General features: G+C 47.9%; 1 protein-coding gene across 1 annotated transcript in view; it reads left to right on the top strand.

Annotated features, from left to right (window-relative positions):
• USP10 (ubiquitin specific peptidase 10) overlaps positions 1–18,890 on the top strand; it is a 63,237-nt gene extending 44,347 nt beyond the window's left edge. Inside the window, exons 5-14 of the mRNA XM_027513893.1 lie at positions 4,928–5,019; positions 5,522–5,631; positions 6,129–6,184; positions 6,418–6,521; positions 8,884–8,983; positions 9,761–9,938; positions 12,247–12,412; positions 13,779–13,923; positions 15,155–15,220; positions 17,879–18,890. Of these exons, the coding sequence (XP_027369694.1) occupies positions 4,928–5,019; positions 5,522–5,631; positions 6,129–6,184; positions 6,418–6,521; positions 8,884–8,983; positions 9,761–9,938; positions 12,247–12,412; positions 13,779–13,923; positions 15,155–15,220; positions 17,879–18,066 (1,205 nt within the window). The 3' untranslated portion in view covers positions 18,067–18,890. The remainder of the gene's footprint in view (positions 1–4,927; positions 5,020–5,521; positions 5,632–6,128; positions 6,185–6,417; positions 6,522–8,883; positions 8,984–9,760; positions 9,939–12,246; positions 12,413–13,778; positions 13,924–15,154; positions 15,221–17,878) is intronic.
• The last annotated feature ends 1,926 nt before the right edge of the window (positions 18,891–20,816 follow it).

The following is a 20,816-nucleotide window of genomic DNA, read 5'->3' as shown; positions in this document are numbered from 1 at the left end:
CTTGACAGGTGTATGTCCTTGCAGGTATTTCTGTTCTGTATCCTTTATAGACCTCCCTAAATGGGACTCCCTTTCCCACCATGAGAAAATGTAAGTTGATTTGTCGCCAGTGGGTAGTGGCACATTCTGATCACTTCACTGTCCTCCACCTAATTAGATAACCAGGATAGTGTGTGTTCTTCCACAGTGATGTAATGAGGAAGAAAACACTTGGAGAATGTTTTAAACAGTTAGGAAGATGACAGAAAGGCAGGTCAACAGCAGCAGAATGTCAACGACAAGCCAACTGTTGAGCCTTCAGAATCAGTGAAAGTTCTGTGCCTTGCATTTTCATGGATTTTAAATGGTAATATGACCTTTAGGTGCTGACTTTAGGAAAACAAAATTTGATGCATAAAATATGTAAGAATACTCATGGCTTGTGAACTTATACATTTGACAGTGTTAGTATTACCATTTGAGTTTATAAATCATTTCACTTGAGTGATTTGTGGTAAGGTATGTTGTTTACTATATATGTCTTGAATTGTAAGAAAGGCTCTTAACCATTCAGTGTTTTTGCCTGTCAGCAGATTTCATAAAGTTGAACTTTAATTCAGGCATTTAATGTTTGAGCTGTTACAGAGGTGGAAATAACGGTTTCAGTTTTGTATCTTCTGTGTGGTATGGAGTCAGTGCTGGCATTTTATGCCATTCCTGTAACACCATTCCTCCGCAGACCTGCCAACTCCTGTGGAAAAGATGGCTTGAAGAGAGCACCCTCCTAAAGTTACTGTCTAAACAGATCCAAGTAGTAAATTATACCAACAACAATGGATTGAAGAGAAGGCTTTTCAGGGGGAAACTTGTTACTATAGTCAACTTCTGATAATTTGCCCTGAAAGAAGGTAAAATAGATCACCAACGGTGATGACTTGGGACCATAAGTCAGATTTAAAGTTTCAACCCCAGGAAATACCCTGCTCTCTCTCTCTGGCTGCCCTTCCTTGTTTTGATTTTTTTGACCTCCATAATTACAGTGCTTATTGGACTTTAGCAAAATAGTAAACGGAAACAGTGATGTTCTTATAAAAGGAACTTAATTAAATAGTGGTTATACCAAAAAATTGAAAGCGATATTCATACTGGCTTGTCTGTAAATCGTGAATATTGACTTCTGGATTAGAGCAGTAACGTTCATTCATTTTAGGAGGATTCACTAAACAGGACCGGGACTGTTAGGATTAGCCTTGTCTTTGCGCCTGTGCTGTTTGGGCCGAGGAGAGGAGCAGCACGCGGCGGGCTTTGTCGGGTGTTAGCCTCTGGATCAGTGTGTGGCCATTGAAGTTGTTCCGGGGGAGAAACGCTCAATGCACAGTGTGTTATAAAACTGAACATTAAGAGGAAAATCTTAGACAGTAAGATATTTAATCTTAATTTTTTCTACAACCTTTCTTTCCTTTCAAAATGTGACTTTGTTAATGCACACACTCACAAAATAGTCAAAACTTAACTTTAAGGAATCGAAGTAAACATTTCCATTTGAAGAACTGAAAAGTGTTGGTCCTCCCAGACTTCATCCTTTAGTCCCCTTCCTTCTCTCTCACTTGTTTGAGCTCTTTATTTTCTGAGCAGGATTAGGACCCTCTATGAGGAGCTGACCGAGTGAGACATCATCCAGACCCTCCCCATTTCCCTGCAGGGGCCGTGCTGTCTGCCCCAGGTTACAGGGTAAATGAAGTGGTGGAATCGGGGGGCAGACCCTTGTTTCTGCTTGTCTTCCTGGATTCTTGCCCTTAGTCCACTTCTCTGTTGGAATTCCCACTCCTGCAGAGTTTCAAGGCTTCCCAGGTAGCTCAATGGTAAAGAATCTACCTGCAGTTGCAGGAGCCACAGGAGACATGGGTTTGATCCCTGGATTGGGAAGATTCCCTGGAGGAGGAAACGGCAACCCACTCCACCATTTTTACCTGGAAAACGGTCAGAAGAGTCTGGTGGGCTACAGTCCAGGGGGTCACAAAGAGTCAGGCGTGACTGAGTGACTAACACTTTTCACTTCAACTCCACAGGTCGTTCCACACAAACTTGTGTGGAGTCATTTGCCATAATCCATAGCTATTAGTCTCCAGCTTACTTCATCCCATGTGGCTGGTGAACACTGTGTGCTATCCATGGTCCAGGTCAGCGAGTCACGATCGGCCTTGCCTTGAGGACTCGCCAAGGAACAGGATAGGAGAGGAACAGCTGGAGGCTCTTAGCAGAGAGAGCAGCAGGGGGAAGGAGGCGAGGAGACCTGATGGAGCCAATATGTGTCTGCTTGGAAGTTCTGTTAGTCAAGTAGTTGCGTCTGCCTGCGACCCCTTAGTTCTATTAACCTGCAGTTACTGAACAAACCACTAGGTGGTGCTAAGAGACTTAGCATTGGGGAAGAAAGAGTGAACCTTTTTTTTTTTCTTTTCTTTTTTTTAACCTGCCTGCTCCTTAAAGTAAGCAACCCTGGGATTGGTTCAGGGGAAGGGTTGATGTAGAACTAAAGGTTCTGTCCAATCAGCACATGCCATTGTCCAGACAAATGTTGGAAAGGAATCAGCTAGTAGTCAATTTTAAATTGGCTGTGTTCACAGATTCCATAGGGCTGGGATGTTTCCACCTGCAGGTGTTCAGATTATTCTGGGCATGTAGCTCAGTGAGAAACATGAGAGGAGAGGCGTTTTCCAGCCTAGAGCAGTTAGTTCCTGACACTTTTTGCACCTGCTTCCCCTTTGAGAGTGGACTTGGCCTTGTCATAAATGATTATTTTTTAACCTGACAAAATACACATCCAAAGCACTTTTGACCATCTGTAAATGTATTTTTGAGGCCTGTAAAACAGTTGTGTGGAAGAGAAGTTTCAGATAAGGTCTTGCATTTATGTCCCCAGTCATTTGCTTTCTGTTTCCTTCAGTGTCTGTATGGAATGGGAACTGATGCTGTCAGGCCTGTCCCCCTCATAGCCCACCCCCACCTTGGGACACTTTGCTTCCAGCATCATCAGGGAAGTTGATACTGCTCTTTCATGTCCCCTCCCCACCACTCCCGTAAAAGTCTGCCCTTCCCCTCCCTCCTGCCATCCCGGGATCTCCTGAGCCCCTGCTGTCCCTGTGTGTGTTTCCTCTCGGTGGAGGGCACCACACTCCGCTGGAGGGATTTCTTCTGGTGCCAATTGCTGTCACACGCCTCTTGTCTCTCTCCTCAGCCAGGCTTCCTGCCCCCAGTGCCCTCCACTCTCGCTATCCCCTCCTGAGGCCCTCCAACTTCCGTCTGCCTCCACTGCTGAGTCCAGCTGCCCTGTCTTCCTCGATCACCGTGACGGTTTCTCCTCAGCCTGTCACTTGGGACGGGGGTGGTCCAGGGGCTCCATTCCCCACCCATTGCTCTCAGGATGTACAGCCCTGAGCTGCAGGGTCCCGTGTGTGAGTGAGTGGAGATGTGTCACTGGCTGGTCTGTGAGGGTCAGTGTACTGTTCAGTGGTGTCGTCCGGGCACCCTTATTCGAGCCTCTGAAACTCTCAAACTGAGCCCCTCATCTCGTCATGGTCCCCCAGAGCCAGCAAAGAACCTGCTTGTCTCCGCGCACATCTCTGGGTGCAAGGCAGCCCGCTTAACTAGAGACATTTTCAAATTTCTGGTGCTGTTTGCTGTCGCACGCCCCGGCCACCCCTGGTTTCTCCAGTCTGTGGATCGGGTGGCACGTCCCCTCCCCTGCCCACCCTCACCCCCCCGCAGAGCCCGTACTGTGTCGTCCCTCCCCGCCTGGTCTGCAGGCTCTGACATGGCAGGGCCACCCCTCGGTTGTCTCTGGGCCTGCAGGTCCTGGTGCCCAGGCAAGGCTTAACCAGCAGCAGCATGGCATTTATCAGAGGTCCTTGTGTTCAGAAGTTGGTTTTGAGTTTTATGACTGTGCCCCATATGGAGAGCAGGGGTGAGGGGAGAGGACCTTGGCAAACTTAGTCTTAACTGAACAGATTCCATGGCCTCTCTTCTGAGTTGGTCATGTTTCACTTTTTAATAAATGGGAAAATTATTCTCTATGCTTCCTCAATTAGAGGACAGAGGGCATTTTATCCTCACAGGAGAGAGGGAGGAAGTGGGTGTGTTTGACATTAGAACCTTGCGAATTAATTTCTTCTTTTAATGCTTAAGTCTGGGACCTGCCAGTACAGCTGTGTGTTTAGAAAAGAAAGGCTTCTTTTGTTTTGAGTGTTGCCTTGGGGTGGGTGCTGATATCAAATTCGTGCTCCCTTGTTACTGTTACAAGTCACTGGAGGCAGTGTGGCTGCAGGTTATGAATTTTGGGTACTGACTGCACCTCCTGGCTCCTGTGAGGTCACAGCCAGGCGGGTTAATCTGGAGCCTCGGTTTCCTTTTGTTGAAAGGGGATGGTAGTGCTACCCTGGGATCTCTGAGGATTAAGCGCAGTGAGTTAACACTGTGAGCTGGAACGCACTTCCCGAGAATAACTGTGGCTGTCACTGTTAAAGGATTTGTAATGGGACATGGGGGACCTTGTTATAAAGCATCTCTATTAAAAGCATAAAACATTCTTTTATTGCTATTTTAAGACTGGGGAAAAGTGATGTCAAAGATGAGTCTGAGGATAACAAAGCTTGCTCCAAGTCTCTTCCCTAATACTGTTAATACTGTTTTTTAAGCCTTTTCTGTTTCTCATTAAAACAGTTCTTGTGCTTCCTAGTTGATAAATGTCGGTGTTCAGGGAGGGGGGGCCAAATACCTTTGAAAATTCTAAGCATTCAATAATTACATGATGAAGAGCTGAACCAAGCTTTGATGGAGCCTGCCTTCCCTGTGGGTGTGACTGTGCTCTGGAGTAGGCAGTCAGCTCCCAGAGCAGAGCAGGTGAATTGCTCCTGAGACGCTGTTAACACTTGACTGTGCTCCCATCTTTCAGAGTTACTGGAGAATGTCACCCTGATTCACAAACCGGTGTCATTGCAACCCCGCGGGCTGATCAACAAAGGAAACTGGTGCTACATCAATGCTGTATCCTCCTCAGATGCTGTCCCCAAGGCTGGTCTCTGCAGCATCCTCTTCCCAGGGCACGTTTGACTTAGTTCAGCTTCTGTGGGGCGTCCACCCCATGTTTTGAATCCAAAACTTTGGTTCCTTATTGCTTATTAACTGGGTTATTTCTGACCGCCCCCACCCCCGCCCCCCCAAAAAAGATGATGACTGTCAAAATCAAGCAAGTTTAGTTCTCTAAAATGGTCCTGAAAAAAAAAAGGGGGGGGTGTTCCTGAATAGTAGGGTAGAGTGACCACTTAAACTGGAAATGTGCTAATTGACTTAATCTAGGTTAAGATCTTGTTTATAAATTCCTTGGATATCACAAGGCAGTTATCTCGGGGATTATTTGGTTTGGTTCCTTTTGTGTTTACATATTTCAGTTGTTCAGTGTTCTTGGCTTATTTAGTTGTATATGCTCTTTCCACACTCTGGAGCATCAATTTAGTTTCCTTTACGCTTCCTCACTGCTGTTGTGTAGACACTGCAAGCCTTGGTGGCTTGCCCGCCGATGTATCACCTGATGAAGCTCATTCCTCTGTATTCGAAAGTGCAAAGGCCTTGTACGTCCACACCCATGATAGACAGCTTGTAAGTAAGCCGCTGAGAGCGGGTCAAGGAGTGGGCTCCCCACTCTAAGAATTAGATTCAGATAGCAAAGTTTTGGATTTCCTATAAACCAATCCTGTTCTTTTTTTTTTTTTTTCTTAATTTACTGTTCATGATTTTGTATGGAAGTTAACCAGAAATGCAACTGTAGCATTGTTTTATCTGTGTTCTTTAGTGTCAGTTGAATAAATTTTAATGTTTAGTAATTTGTATCACTTAAAAAAGATTTAAGAACTCACTAGCCTTTGTAGCATTGGTTAACTAAAGTTTGCTATCTTCATACAAGCTAATACTCTACTTAGCCATCAGGTCTCTTTAGTGATAGTATGTCTTTTTTGAAAAACGTGCTGACTAAATTCATTCATGTCTTCTATTTTTGCTTTATATATCTAAACTGTCGTTATTTACACAATATAAATTATGACATTGATGTTGATGTTGAAAAAAAGTGTACTAAACATTTTCTCCCCCATGTTTAGTGTTCGGCTAATGAATGAGTTTACTAATATGCCAGTACCTCCAAAACCCAGACAAGGTGAGTGGAAACAAGGGCTTCTTATACCATTACCTATGGGGAACTATGAAGTCAGATGACTGAGACTGAGAAATTCAGTCTTGCTGGGAAAACAATGTCTTTTTACACACAGGTTGGTACACCTAAGCTCTTCTTAAGTTTGGGTGGCAGTGGGGGGAATTTTGGTGATCATGCTTTTTGTCATTTCAAGACTTTGTTGGGTTGTGAAAATCTGTGTCCTGTTTCTGTTGCAGCTCTTGGGGATAAAATCGTGAGGGATATCCGCCCCGGAGCTGCCTTTGAACCCACGTATATTTATAGACTCCTGACAGTGATCAAGTCGAGCCTGTCTGAGAAGGTGGGAACTGACGTTCCATAGCGGGCGTGACGCTCGTGCCACACCAGTTGTGTGTTCGCTGCTTGCCCTCTGCTTTCAAGTGTGTGATGAAGCGGGGTTCCGTGGATCTGGGCTTGCTCTGGAGGCAGTTGCTAGGATGGGTTAGAATATGGAATGACAGTCATGGGGGTCAGACAACTCGTGTATCGTTTACTGTGACCACTACTGCTGTGTGTTCGTTCCGTAGATTAACTTACTTCCCCTTGTGAAGGTAGGTAGTGTGATAATTGTTTGCTTGTTACATTTGAGGAAAGTGAAGTCACTGTCCAGGGTCCCAGCTAGGAAGTGGTGGAGCCTGGCAGCCGAGCCAGCTCCTTGCCCTCTGAGGGACTGCCGTGCTGCTGCGGGGCCGGGGGCCCTGAGCCACGCCAGCATTTGGGAGGGCTGCCATCTTCCTCATGCTCCTGCTGCAGCAGTTCCTGGGCCTGTGACTTTCTGACAACCTACAATTTTAATCATACACTGTACTGCTGAAGGCATGGGGCTCAAGGCCCTGGAGGTCTTGTCCAGGGCCCTGACATGTGGCCTTAAAAGGAAATCGGAGCACCCATAGCACAGTGAACTGGAGCATTTCTTTCCTCCCTGATAGAGTTTGTGATAAGTCAAGATGAGCAATGAAATGATGGTCAGGGAAATGCTTTACGAAACAGTGCAGGAAATTCTGTTAAGACTGAGTGAAATAATATTGTTTGAAACCCTGTGGTTTGTAACAAGAGTAGATACTCCGGGCAGTCCAGCAGGATACTACCAGGGGTTCTTCTGTGCTCTCAGTGGAGCCTTGAATGTTAAGTTCGGAATTTAGGGATGTTTCTGTGTTGGAAATGTACACATGGAGTCAGTGTGCCCTCTGCTCTCAAGGAGCTCATCCTCCGGTAAGGGAGTTAGATCGATAATTTAAGAAAACAGGCAAGACAAGCTCTGAGGTAGATGCGTGTCCAGATGCTTTAAAAGCCATAGGATGCCAGGGGGGCAGAGGTAAAGCCGGGGGCTTCCCGTCGCTGAGCAGCGCTGCCATCCTGTGGCTGTTACATCACTGTTGGCTTGTTGGGGTCCCTGTGAGACCCCAACCTCAGGGTTGGTGCTTAGCTGGAAGATCTCACAGGACTCTGGAGCTGGTCCTTCAGTGGGTTCAGCAGAGCCTGAGGACTCAGGCAGTGTCTGCAGGAACTCCTGAGATTCCCGTTCGGGTGTAGCCACACAGTCCTCACTCAGGTCCTCCCACGCCACACTGGGACAGCGTGTGGGGTGTGGTCCGCCCTGGACGCCCCTTGGAGTCTCAGTGTTCAGGGATTGTGTTAGGGGCCAGTCACATAGGCACTGGCTGCCTTGCACAGACCGAAATTCCAGGCTCCCAGAAGGAAAGCCAGCACTCAGGAGAAACCACGCTGTGCACGATTTGGGCACGTTCCCTTCCTAGTTCCTGGAATGGTGGGAGCCCTCCTGAAACCCAAGTTCCCAGATGCCAGCTGAGGCCCAGCCCAGCGAGCAGCCCTTTCCCAGCACTGTTAGCTCTTCTCTGTGTCTTGGGCTGTGCCAGCCTCTGCCGTTTCCCACAGACACACACCAGAAGCCCCCGTCCACAGCTCCAGTTACATGAGAGTAAGCAGATCTGCTCAGAGACCACAAGCAGAAGAGCTTGCAGATCCCTGAAACACGCACATGGTTATGCTCCAAAGAGTGAAGTGTGAAGCGATCATGATAAATAACATAATCAGATGAAACCATGTGAGATGATACCTCATCTCATGTCTCTGTATGACGGTCTTGTGTGATTCATCTACCACTGATATACTGATGTGTGAAACAGGCAGCTGAGTCTTTAAATGAGTAGTTTTTCACATATAACATCTTTTCTACCTTGGTTGCCCATTGTCAAAAATGGAAGGAGACATACAGGGGCTGTTAATTTTACAGCTTATAGTTACAGTGTGCATGGTGACCCCTGGGGTTGTACAGTGGGGTGGCCTAGACATTGAGTTCATGTTTTTATTTCATTTTAATAAAAAAGAAACTTTTAAAATAACTTATCATGAAGGTAGTATCTATCTATTTTAGGAAATTTCAGAAATACAGAAAAGCAAAAATGAAAAAGACAAAACACCCTTTTTATTGCTTAGAGGTAAATGTTTAATCTCCCTCCCTCTCCTCTTCTTTACCATCTTAATTGTCAAGAAAAAATCCATATGGTTTTGGGGAAACTCTTTATGTTAAATCTTATTGAACATTCAGGAGAAGGCTAGTTTGTATATGCAGATAATATACTCTGTGCAGGCCTTGGAGAGTAATCTGTTAAAATTAACATGATCCTATTTGACCTTCTCAGGGTCGACAAGAAGATGCCGAAGAGTACTTAGGCTTCATTCTAAATGGACTCCATGAGGAAATGCTGAACCTAAAGAAGCTTCTCTCACCAAATAATGATAGTAGGTTTCAGTGTGTTTACTACAGAAGTGTTTAGAACATTTTTTTAAGAATCTTTCTTAAACAGATGCTATATATAATCTTCATATAATAAGTTGCCTTCCCCACAACAGTCACCCACCCTTCAAGAATCACTTGTTTGCTCGTTAAGGAAGGTAACTAATTACTTTTACATTGCTTATTATGTACCACTGAGAATGTTGTATTTTGTATATTCAAGAATTTGTCCAGAACCTTTGCTTTTTCCCCTACAACTTGTAATTGAGAAAATGGTTAAACATGGAGAAAAGCTGAAAGAATAGTTTGGTGATCACCTGTATGACTGGTGGAGTCTGCAGTGGTTACCACACTGTCCTTACTAATCTGTGTCTATCCCCATTCCCCACCAGAGGAGTTTTTCCCCTGAAAGTGATTCAAAATCAAGTTACAGATGGTGGTTTAGTTCACTTCTGGTAAAGCACGCATCCCCTGAGGTAGGGGTGACTTTCCTGGTACCCTGAGTCCCCTCGCAAGTGAAGGAGCCTGACTGCGATAACGCGGCAGAGTGTGCTTCCCCATCCACGTGCGGCCCCGGGTGTCCCCTGGTGTCATCCATCCCTGGCCAGACCAGCAGCACACGGGGGCATCACACCATTGCATTTGTCCCCAGTGTACCACCCTGAGTTCACTCTGACGCTGCAGTTGACAGATCTGTGTAGGTGGCTCATGTAAAACCTTCTTTTATTTTTGTTCTTTGTGTAAATGTGTATAGTAGCCTAAGCAGATGGTCTGCTTTTCAGAACTTACTGTTTCCAATGGACCCAAAAGCCACTCAGTGAATGAAGATGAGCAGGAAGAACCAGGAGAAGGAAGTGAGGACGAATGGGAGCAAGTGGGTCCCCGAAACAAGACCTCAGTCACTCGCCAGGCGGACTTTGTTCAGACCCCCATCACTGGCATTTTTGGTGGACACATCAGGTTTTACGCTTTTCTTTTTCAAAAGTACTTATTTATTTGGCTGAGCTGGGTCTTATTTGTGGCATGTAGGAACTTCCATCTTTAGTAGCAGCATGTGGGATCTAGTCCCTGACCAAGGACCAAACCCAGGCTCCCCGCATTGGGAGTGTGGAGTTTTAGCCACTGGACCGCTGCAGAAATCCCGGTTTTATGCTTTTTCTGGAATAATTTAGCGTTTGCATTTTTTTAGGGTTTTGCCATTTTGCTGGAGGGGGTGGTGTAAGATTTGTCCTAAGAAACTTTGGACGGGATGCTTTGCCTCTGCACTGTGTGCCTGCTCTGTTCTTGGGCCTCCTGACACCTTGCTGGCCCCACAGGACCCATGGTGGCACTCCTGCGGAAGGCACTACCCCACCGGTCTGCCAGTGGCTTCTGGCCCCCAGCCCCCTCAACCCTGAACACACTTGACATTCCCTCTGTTAGCTGCTCACAGCCTGGAAGGAAGAGAAAGACAAGTTAATGGAAATACATGTTTTGTTAAGACATTCATGTATCTGATTGGAGGGGTTTTAGGCCCTGGAGCCAGCTGAGCTGGTAAGTTGAGGGAGAAGCTTTTTACATTGAGGAAGACGGGTGGCACCTCCTTGCCACAGCGCCCTCAGGCCAGCTGCCCTTTGCTCATTCATGAAGTCCTAGAAGGAAAGTTTTTGCTTATTCAGTTATGTTGGAGCTGTTCAGTACCACGTGATGTGGAGTTCAGTAGAACTTGCGCTGACTCCAAGGATCTCCTTGCTCCTCCAGAGTCCTCAGGGACCTCATTACAGTTCAGTCGTCTTCTGAAGGCCCTGGCTTCGCCTTCAGGAGTGTGTGTGTGTTTTTTTTTTTTTTTTTTTAAAGTGAGGCTCTTAGCTTTCCATTGTCCTAAATCAAGAAGTAATGCCCTTATCAAGGCATTGGGGAAGTTCGGTTCCTCTGCTAAAACAGCTTAGGTCGAGTGCCTTTTAGCAGGCTGATGAGAACCTCATCAGCTGACGATCAGGCCTCCCGGACTGGTCTCTCGACCTTGAACGTGTGGTTCCTGTGCCCTCACTGTGGACTGGACTCTGCAGGCCCCTTCCTATTTTGGAGTCTGTTGTGTCAGTCTCCAACTGAAAGGTTTTCTCCTAAAATCCACCCCCTTCTGGGAGCTTTTCAGTTTCCCAAGGAGACCAACACCTTTCTCCACCTTTCCCACCCTCTTGATAGAGTCCAGGCCTGTTACGCTTTGGGACCAAGGGAACAGCCGCTGCTCTCCGGGCTGCCTCCTCACGGGGGCCTGGAGGTGCTGCCGTGCTGTGTGTCGGGGAAGCAGCGAGAGAGAAGAAAACCGTGGCAGGAAGCTGCTGACTTGCCCTTCACAGCAGTTCCTCATGAAGTCTAACCACCGTCCACCCCTTAATTTCTGTGTAAACTAGGGAACTTGTGCTGCAGAGTCAGAGTTCCGTGTTGAGCTCCTTGCTGAGGCTCGATGAGACATGGGCCCAGCACACACTTTTACTCAAAAAAACTTAGACAAAGGAAAATGAAATGGAAAACCAGCTAAGGAAGCAAGGCTGAGCTGTGGCCGCCTCCCTGTCACACACATCTTGCTCTCCTTCCTTTGTGGAGTCATTTTCAGGGGCGAATGCTACCCAAGACATTCTGTGTACCTTGGAGTTCACTCTTACTAAAACAGCCTGCAGGGACTTGCCTGCTGGTGCAGTGGATAAGAATCCGCCTGCCAATGCAGGGGACACCAGTTCAGTCCATAATCTGGGAAGATTCCACATGTCCCAGAGCAACTAAGCCCGAGCGCCATGCCTCTGAGCCTACGCTCTAGAGCCCGTGCTCAGCAAAGAAGAGTAGCCCCTGCTTGCTACAACTAGAGAAAGCCCGCGCAGAGCAGCAAAGACCCAGCACAGCCAAAAATAATAAAAATTTAAAAATCAATCAATCAATAAAACAGCCTGCGAGACTTTGAGAGGATACAAAAAGAGCCAGCGTTTTGACTGTGGCAAGATCGTCACCTTTGCTAACTGGTGCATTAAATAAAGTGGAGAAGGCCTTTGGAAGCCTTCCAAATTTCCACCTGGTGGATTGAGTTGCTAGAAATTCTTCCGAGGTGGTATTGAGCAGAGTTATATTAAAATTCAGCATAGTTTTGGCATTTCTGTCCTCTCCTGTCACCTGACAGAGATGCTGGAAAATCTTGCTTGTGGCACCATAATCTCGTTTGTTTTTCCTGTCCTGCTGCATAACCTTGGGGAGCGGGAAGGCGGGCTCTTAGGTGCGCTGTGCTCTCCACCCCCAGGTCTGTGGTTTACCAGCAGAGTTCAAAAGAGTCTGCCACCCTGCAGCCGTTCTTCACCCTGCAGCTGGACATCCAGTCCGACAAGATACGCACCGTGCAGGACGCGCTGGAGAGCCTGGTGGCCAGAGAGTCTGTCCAGGGTTACACCACCAAAACCAGACAAGAGGTGTGATCGCTGTCTGTCTGGGACATTTGTCCTGGGGCTCTCCGTGGGGCGATGGGGGGAGCACGGATCTGGAATGAGGAAAAGTGGGTTTCAGCTCTGCTCCTCAGATCAGTTGTTGAACATGTTTTGCACTGAAAGCTTCTACGTGTGAGAATGAAATGGCTGAAACATCATGGTCTCTGGTGCTGACTGTGGAACTGTGGTCAGGTTTTTATTCATTCACCATTCGTATAGTGTGTGAGACACTCGACTCTAGATGCTCCATGGGAATGTAGAGATGGCAGGGCCATTTCCACCCTTGGGATCTCTGTCTGAATGGAAGGACAGGCGAGAAGGCATCTGGAAACCAAAAAAAGCCGGGGCGGTGGCCACTAGGCTTGCTTCCCCAAAGCCTGACCCCCGTCATACACCTTCAGCCAGACAGGCGGGCACTTCTCCGGAGGTTTGCTGGGTGTTTTTTCTGTGCTGCTGTCTTTTGGATTGTGACTTGAACAAGTAATTTCTACCGAAACTATTCTCCATAGAAACATAGGAAGCATCAACACGTTTGAAATTACAGAGAACAGTACATAAAGAGGTTAAATTTGCTTCTGAAGATCCATTTTAATAAGAAGCAGCATTCAGTAGACTTTTGAAAGTGCTTAAGGGGCATTTCCGGAGAAGGCAATGGCAACCCACTCCAGTACTCTTGCCTGGAAAATCCCATGGACAGAGGAGCCTGGTAGGCTGCAGTCCATGGGGTCGCTAGGAGTCGGACACGACTGAGCGACTTCACTTTCACTTTTCACTTTCATGCATTGGAGAAGGAAATGGCAACCCACTCCAGTATTCTTGCCTGGAGAATCCCAGGGATGGGGGAGCCTGGTGGACTGCCATCTATAGGGTCGCACAGAGTCGGACATGACTGAAGCAACTTAGCAACAGCAAGGGGCATTTCAAATGGATAAAACTGGAACTGTTATAAAACCAGTGGTTAGACCAAACAGCTTTAAGGTCATTTAAAGCATCTAATGCAAGAAACACATTGGGCTCAGCTTTCTCTGTATTTTGAGAATTACTAAAAAATGAGTCAATACGTATGTAATATAAGGTATTACTAAGTTAGCCTTTGGATTTTTATGCCAGTTTAATGCCCTAGGACAGAAGTTCTTAACTTGGCCTAGGGCCCCGAGCTGCGTCTGTAGGGTTGTCAGCATGTACTGAAGGAGGTCGGTGGCGCTCAGAAAGAGCCCACTGGATTCTCTAAAGATGTGTGCCTCAGGAAGGTGTGAGATGCGCCGCCCCGGAACGCTGAGTCCTGGTGTGGGCGGTGGCCCCAGGTCTGCCTCTCGAAGTGAGACGGCGTGTCTGCTGTGCTCTGTCTCAGGTGGAGATCAGTCGGAGAGTGACCCTGGAAAAGCTCCCTCCTGTGCTCGTGCTGCACCTCAAACGGTTTGTCTATGAGAAGACCGGTGGCTGTCAGAAGCTCATCAAAAATATCGAATATCCTGTGGACTTGGAAATTAGTAAAGGTAACAGCTGTGTAAGGCAAAAGTGTTAATGGCGACGCTCTGGTGATGCTGGAAACTAGCCAGCTTCTTGAAGCTTAAGCTTTTCCATCCCCTGTCAGGATTCAGAAGGGCTCGCTCCTGATTTTTTTTGTTTTACATTTCTTGACTCCTTAATAGAGTTTTAGGTTAAAATTCTCACAAAAATGGCTTTTTAAAGACGAAGTAAAAAAATGAATAAACCATATGAACATATTACTAGGTGAGAAAAATACTAAAATATATAAAAACTTTATGGATCAGTGGTAATAAATACTTCTCCTTACACCGAATATTAGTAACTGTGGGAGCAGCCTGCTTAATTGGGCTTTCTAGAGGATGGGGAACGTTGCCCTCTGGCACCAGTGGCCCTGCTCAGAGCTGTGGCCCAGCCCCAGGTCTCCGCCAGGTCACTGGGGCTCCAGCTTGGGCACTTGGTGGTCCAAGCACCCCATTGTCCTGCTAAGAGTGAGCTTGAAGGAAAACTTCCCTAGAAAACTTCAGAATTTAAGAGAGATGTTATGTGTGAAACTGCAGTTCCCTCAGGAGCATAACAAACTAGAGGTGATGCTCAGAGTGTCCAGGTGCCTGGAGACAGAGGACATGGGTGCAGTCCAGGGTGGGCTCCTGGAGGACCGGGCCTGCCGTCCTCCTCCCCTGCCTCCCCACACCACCCGGCCCTGCAACCTGCCGGGCAGCAGGACCTGCGGGCAGCGGGCCTCATGCTCCCTCTCGCTCCAGTGGGCTCTGCTCTCAGCCCTGTTCTCAGGAGTGGCCGTCTTCTGCCTGTAGGTGTGCTCCCAGTGCCAGTTCACAGGCTGCTTGAGGACCAGAGAGGGGAAGAAATGTCAACCGAAAATCATCTTACTGTTTGTTCGAGTTTTGTGATCTGGCGCACGTGGATAATGTTTCCCATCTTAGGCTTTCCAGGGCTGCTTTGTTTTTATCTTGCTTTTCCACTTTTTAGAATCTCTGTTTGTAAGGAGTTTCTAGCATGAACTTGAGGCTCACTGCCCATCCCCTGATGTGTGGGTTCTGGTGACGTGATTACTGCCTCTCTGCTCAGTTGTCTGCAGACGAAGGGCTGGAGTGCTGGCGGGTCTCCCTGGTCCACAGGGTGGTGACTTGAATGGAGGCCGCCATCTGCCCCCTTTTTCTGAGACCCTGGTATGTCAGCCCTTTTATAGATTGAAATTGTTGATATTTTGTTTTTCAGAACTGCTCTCTCCAGGGGTTAAAAATAAGAACTTTAAATGCCACAGAACCTATAGGCTGTTTGCAGGTAAGTAAACTTTGTACGACATGATACTTCCCTATTAAAGCGATGATTAAAAGGTTTTATACACAGGCACATATACACAGGCACAATTTTATATTGTTATAATACCGTTTAATGTAGAGAAAAATTGTTGGTATCCCTGTGGGCTTTATTAGTCTGTAAATCATTTGAAAATGTGTGTTTTACCTAAAATTTGGTGTGTTTGCAATTTGACAGAATGTCTTCCTGGCTCGCTCTAAAGCTCAATCCAGTGTACGGCCTCATTTCACATGATGTTTCTGTCTTGGAGCCAGAGGAGTGAGGTTGTCAGGCTGGGAACCCTCCCTACTGGGGATGGGGTGCCCATGGCCAATTGTGTTGGTTTTTTTGGCCATTTTTATTAGACTTTTCTAGCTTCTCTCCCACCCCCCTTTTGTGTTGCCTTCTGTGAGCCTGTTTGTAATGACTGTTATTTATTGGCCCTCACCAGTTCATTGACCTTTCCACCAAATACTTCTTATGTAGAACCCCATTTAGTCCTTAACAGTTTCCTGAGAGGAACGCAGTGCTGTCCCCATTTTGTAGAAGAACACACTGAAGCTGTGGAGGAGCACTCACTGCTCCGTGCCCTTTCGTGGCAGAGTAGAGCTTCGCACTCTTGCCCTGGGTCCGCCCCCAGTGCTCGGAATGTGGGTGTGGGCGGTGGGTGGTTCAGGGGCCCTGTGAGAACATGTTGGGCCCAGTCAGCCTTTTCTTCCCAGTGGGTCCTGCTCCCTCTGACTTGTTCTTCTCCCCAAGGTGGCTCATCACAGCCTGGCCCCAGCCTGCTGGGAGCTGGTGGGCACTGCCTTCCCCCGGCCTGCTGTGGGCTGGACGCTTGGCCTCTCTGTGGCCTGCCTGTGAGACCAGAGGCCCCCAGGGTGCAGCCTGGCCTCTGAGGTTTGTCACTGAGGTCCCAGGGCACGAACATGTTTCTCTAAGTCCCCCTGTAGCTCTCCCTTGGAGTCCTTGCAGAGTGGGTGATGTCACAGGCAGGATTAGGAGGTCGCGTCTCTTGGTCAAGGGGACCATGGTGAGAGCATGGACTCCACCTGCCTGCACCCCTGAGTCCCCATCGTGAGCCTTCTGACCTCAGAAGTAAGGTCACTGGATGGGTTGCAATTCTCTGTACAATGTGAGTAAAGAGGTACTTATTTAAAGATGGTTTTGACTGTGGGACAAAGAAAACGAGTTAGTACAGTGCATAAGCTTTTGAAAATCTCTGGTTCTCGGCTCTGCTTCTATGACAGTGAGCTTGCTGGGTATCCATGATACGTCACCACGTTAGCTATGGGGTTACTGTTTAAGAAGTCCGAATACAGGTAGAGGCTTCTCCTCTGAATATTTAGAATGAAGTGTCTCAAAGGAAATGCAAATCAGTTAAATCCACAGGTCCTTTCAGTCCCAGTGACCTGGTCACTGAAAAAAAAAAGGCCCATAACTCTTTCCCAAGTCAGGTAGGCCTTAGAGGTAAAGTGTGGCAACCTCTCCATTGGGAGCCTGCAGGACAGGATGAAGCCGCCTCCTGGTGTTGGTTCCTTGGCTGGTTTCCCACCTGATGGCCCTACAGTCTTGCTCTCCTCGTGTGACCAGTCACGTTCGTCACTGGTGGGCCAGTGCCCCGTGCCCTCTGAGCCCCAGCAGAGCCCAGCTCTGACCAGCCCAGGTCCCTGGCTCAGGGTGGGTTCGGGTCTCCTTATGAGGGGAGAGTGCACTGACATTCAGGTGTATTTATTGCTGAATTTCATGCCAGATTGTGCCTCTCTGCCTGAGAGACTGTCCTTCATGCCACTCACGGTAGCACATAGCTCCCCCTGGCCGCACTGCCGTCCCCTTCTCAGAATGTCACCAGAGGCTGCTTCCTTCACGCAGGCTGGGTCTGCTGCTGGGCAGGACATTCCTGGGCCCTCCTTTTCATGGAAGTGGGCAGTGCCTTTCCGAAAAAAATAGCAGTGGCCAGTGTGCTGTGTCTGCCGGGTGGCTCCACAGGTGCCCACTCAGCCTAGCTAACTGCCCAGGCAACCCTCCTGGGGCAGTGCTGTCCTTGTCATGGGTGACAGTCCTCAGCAAATCTCAGATTCTTGGTTTTTTCACGTAATATAAGCCCATTTCTAAACCACCAAACAGTCCTAATCTGTCCTATGAAAAAATTAATCTTGTTGTAATGTACTTGGCATTCCTCCTAGTGGGTTAGGCTTTTCCACGTTTCCACGCTGTCCAGGATTCAGACACTCTGCTGAGAACAGTCTGGAGGTGGGGTTGGCTGGATCAGGGCCTGGGGTTTGGGTCTCAGTGTGCGGTCCCCCAGGGCACCGGGCTGACGGCTCTGCAGACCGTGTCTCCTGTGTGTCCTGCTTCCCAGGGGACCGTCCCCAGGCCCAAGTCTTCACAGGGCTCACAGATGGGACGACCCCATTATAAATTGGCATTCCTTTCATGGTTTGGGAGGTTTGAACATGTTATCACAGTATAGATGTGTGACTCTGTGTTGTAACTTGTTGAGGGTTTGAGTTTAGACGGCCTCGCTGTGTGTGTCATGTTTCTCTGTCCCACCTGGCTTGGTGTGGGGTTTCGTGAGACTGGGGGGTACCGTAGGCACTGCTGTGTGAAGCCGCTCTCACGGCGCCCGGCCCTCTTTTGCAGTGGTCTACCACCACGGCAGCAGCGCCACGGGCGGCCACTACACCACGGACGTCTTCCAGATCGGGCTCAACGGCTGGCTGCGCATCGACGACCAGACGGTCAAGGTGGTCAGCCAGCAGCAGGTGGTGAGGCCCGCCGCCGAGCGCACAGCCTACCTCCTGTACTACCGCCGCGTGGACCTGCTGTAGCCGCGCCCGCGCCGCGCGCAGACTCGGCACTCACCGCCTCCCCTCTTCTCTTTAGTGGCTCTTTAGAGAGAAGCTCTTTCTCCCTGTCGCAAAAATGGGCTAGAGTGAAAGGAGACGCCTTGGGTTTTGTGCACAACATAGCTTCTGTTGACTTCTGACTTCCAAATCAAAATCATCTGGTGAAAGACTGTCTCTTGATTCAAGAAAATACATGAGAAACACATTTCTGAAATAATGCTGATTCCTGAGTAAGAAGGGGAACTTGCGTTTGATTCCCGGTCTAATTGCATAGTAGAGTAAGTCCTGCACCAGCAACAACACTTGTAAATTTGTGAAAATGAATTTTATCTTTCCTTAAAAAGGATAAATTTTTTAATCCATCACACTTTCGCCCCTCACCCTTTAGTTTTTGATAAAGGATAAAAATGAGCCAGTTACCAGAGAAGAAATAGTTCTTCAAAAGATAAACACACACAAAAAAAGTTGCTGGTTCCTAACAGGAAAAATACATTTTAATAATTGTGCGATGAGAAGCTGCTTACGTACACATTGCAGATCAAATATCTGGAGTTACGATGCCAGTCACATAGAAGGGTGATTGTAACTTTATTGCCATTAAAAGATTTCAGAACGCATTCATGCTTCTGTGTACACATAATGAAAAAGGAGCAAAATAGCGAAGATTGGTATTTCCTTCCGTCTGCTGTCTAATTCTGCTGTCTGCTCTTCTACGATGCCGCGTCTCTAATTGTACACAGTTAGTGATAGCTAGGAGTATACAGTTGTCGCCCATCAATAAAAATCACAAAGTTGGTTTAAAGCTGCATGTGTGGTGTTTCTTTGACAGCGAGTGCCTTTTCCAGTAACTGGAGTTCAAGCAGGCAGGACTGCGCTGCCAGAATTAGAGTAAGCCCTTGGTGCAGCGTGCCGTGTTTGCGAATGCCGACCCAGCCCTCAGATGGTCGTTGTTCACTGTTCCCAGAGTTGCTAATGCTAGTGATTTGGATAGGTGGATTTTTTAAGATCTTCAAATAGCAGAAATGGGGGTTGGTGAGTGCTCTCCCCGTTGTGTTGTCCCCTGCGTTGCTCAGTTCACAGAGGTGGGGAGTGTGGGTCTTGCCAAGCATCCCTGTCGTTGCCCGCCACCAAGCCTCCTGACTGCGCCATGGACACCACCTCTGGATGTGGAAAGGAAGCCTTTCGAGATGGAAGAGATGGAGAGACGTCATGCATGTCAGGCATTCCCTGGCCCACGGCGCCATGGTTCTGGAAGGCCCTGCACAGGCCCCTCACAGCAGTGAGCTGGGGTCCCCAGAGATGCGGATTACGTGGTCCAAGCTCTTCCTTTTAGCATCCACTGCTCATAGCCATGTGTCACTGTGAGCTTACTTTTAGAACTACAGTGCTGTTAGAGCACGGGGAGCCGTACCCAGTATTGTGTACAGGACAAGAGTGTGTACATGTATGTAACTGAGTCACCATGCTGTACACCGGAAATGCAACATTGTAAATCAGCTGTACTTCAATAAAATATATGCACATTAAAAAACTGTAGCACTAACGTTGTCCCCTGGGCCTGCTTGCTGTGTCGTTGCTCTGCTCCGATTTGCTTAGCTTCTTAATGAGTCGTAATCAGCCTCTCATTAAAATTGTGTGTGATTGTTATGGAACACATGGGGTCCAGAGTAAGTTTGGGGAAAGCAGCCTGCACAGCAGTAGCCCCACCACACGGTAGGAGCCTCTTCAGAGCCTGGCGCTGTTTGTTCTACGCTGTGATCTGCGAACTGGGGCAGGGCATCCTGTGCGAGCGGCTTGCCTGTCCTGAGGTTTAGCCTCTATAACTGGTGTTGGTTACAGTGTCCCCGTGAGTCAGCAAGCGTCCTGTCCAGAACAAGGCCTCCCACTTGGGAGGCGCCATTCCCAGGAATCTGAAACGGGCCAGGACAGAACGCTGCTGTTGTTGGTACACTGCCTACTTCCAGATCTTGGCACCCACCCTGTGTATTTCAGTATTTTCTCTCGGATGTCATTCAGGGATCTCTTCATGGTCTTTAAATTGCTAAGTCACCTATTTTGTCAAGCTCAAAGTATGTTGGAAATGACTGAAATATTAGGAAGCTTCAGAAGATCTTGTCTCTCAGAAGTGGTTGGAGATGAATTCAGTCCAGCGGGCCTTTGGGTATCTTGGTCACCCTGTCCCGTGTGGCGGTGCTGCATTCACTCTTGAGCGCTGCTGTCCCTTCTGGCACGTCAGACTCGTAGATTCTGTGTCTGGCAGCCAGCAAAGGGCTCCTCTGTTATCCTGTATACAAGTGTGTTGTCTGAAAGACCACTCATGGCCCCCTACTCCCTGACAGCTCTGGTCATGTTTATGACAGATACACAACTTTCCAGTTTTCTTGTGCTTACACAGGATCAGCGTGCCTGGCTGCAGACGAGCAAAGCTCAGGAAGGGGCCGACTGTATAGTGAGGAGATGCCAGCCTGGAATTCACAACTTTCTGCCTTTGGTTCCCTGGAGGGACTGATTGACCCTTGGGAAATTGAGATCATTCTAGCAAGTCCAATGCTTTCTAGGGTCCCACGTGAACTGTGGGTCTCTCCATGTCCTTGAGATTTTGGACTCAATGTTCAGTATTCTGTGCTGCAGATTTTAGTATATTTTAGAAGTCTCATAGACTTGTTTCCTTGGCTTTAAGGCATTTACATTCGGACCTTGGCTCATGAACCTTGTTGGGGTTGCAAATTGAG

This window comes from Bos indicus x Bos taurus, chromosome 18, assembly GCF_003369695.1.
Source record: "Bos indicus x Bos taurus breed Angus x Brahman F1 hybrid chromosome 18, Bos_hybrid_MaternalHap_v2.0, whole genome shotgun sequence".
NCBI lineage: Eukaryota > Metazoa > Chordata > Mammalia > Artiodactyla > Bovidae > Bos > Bos indicus x Bos taurus.
This window is presented reverse-complemented; position numbering and strand designations above follow the sequence as displayed.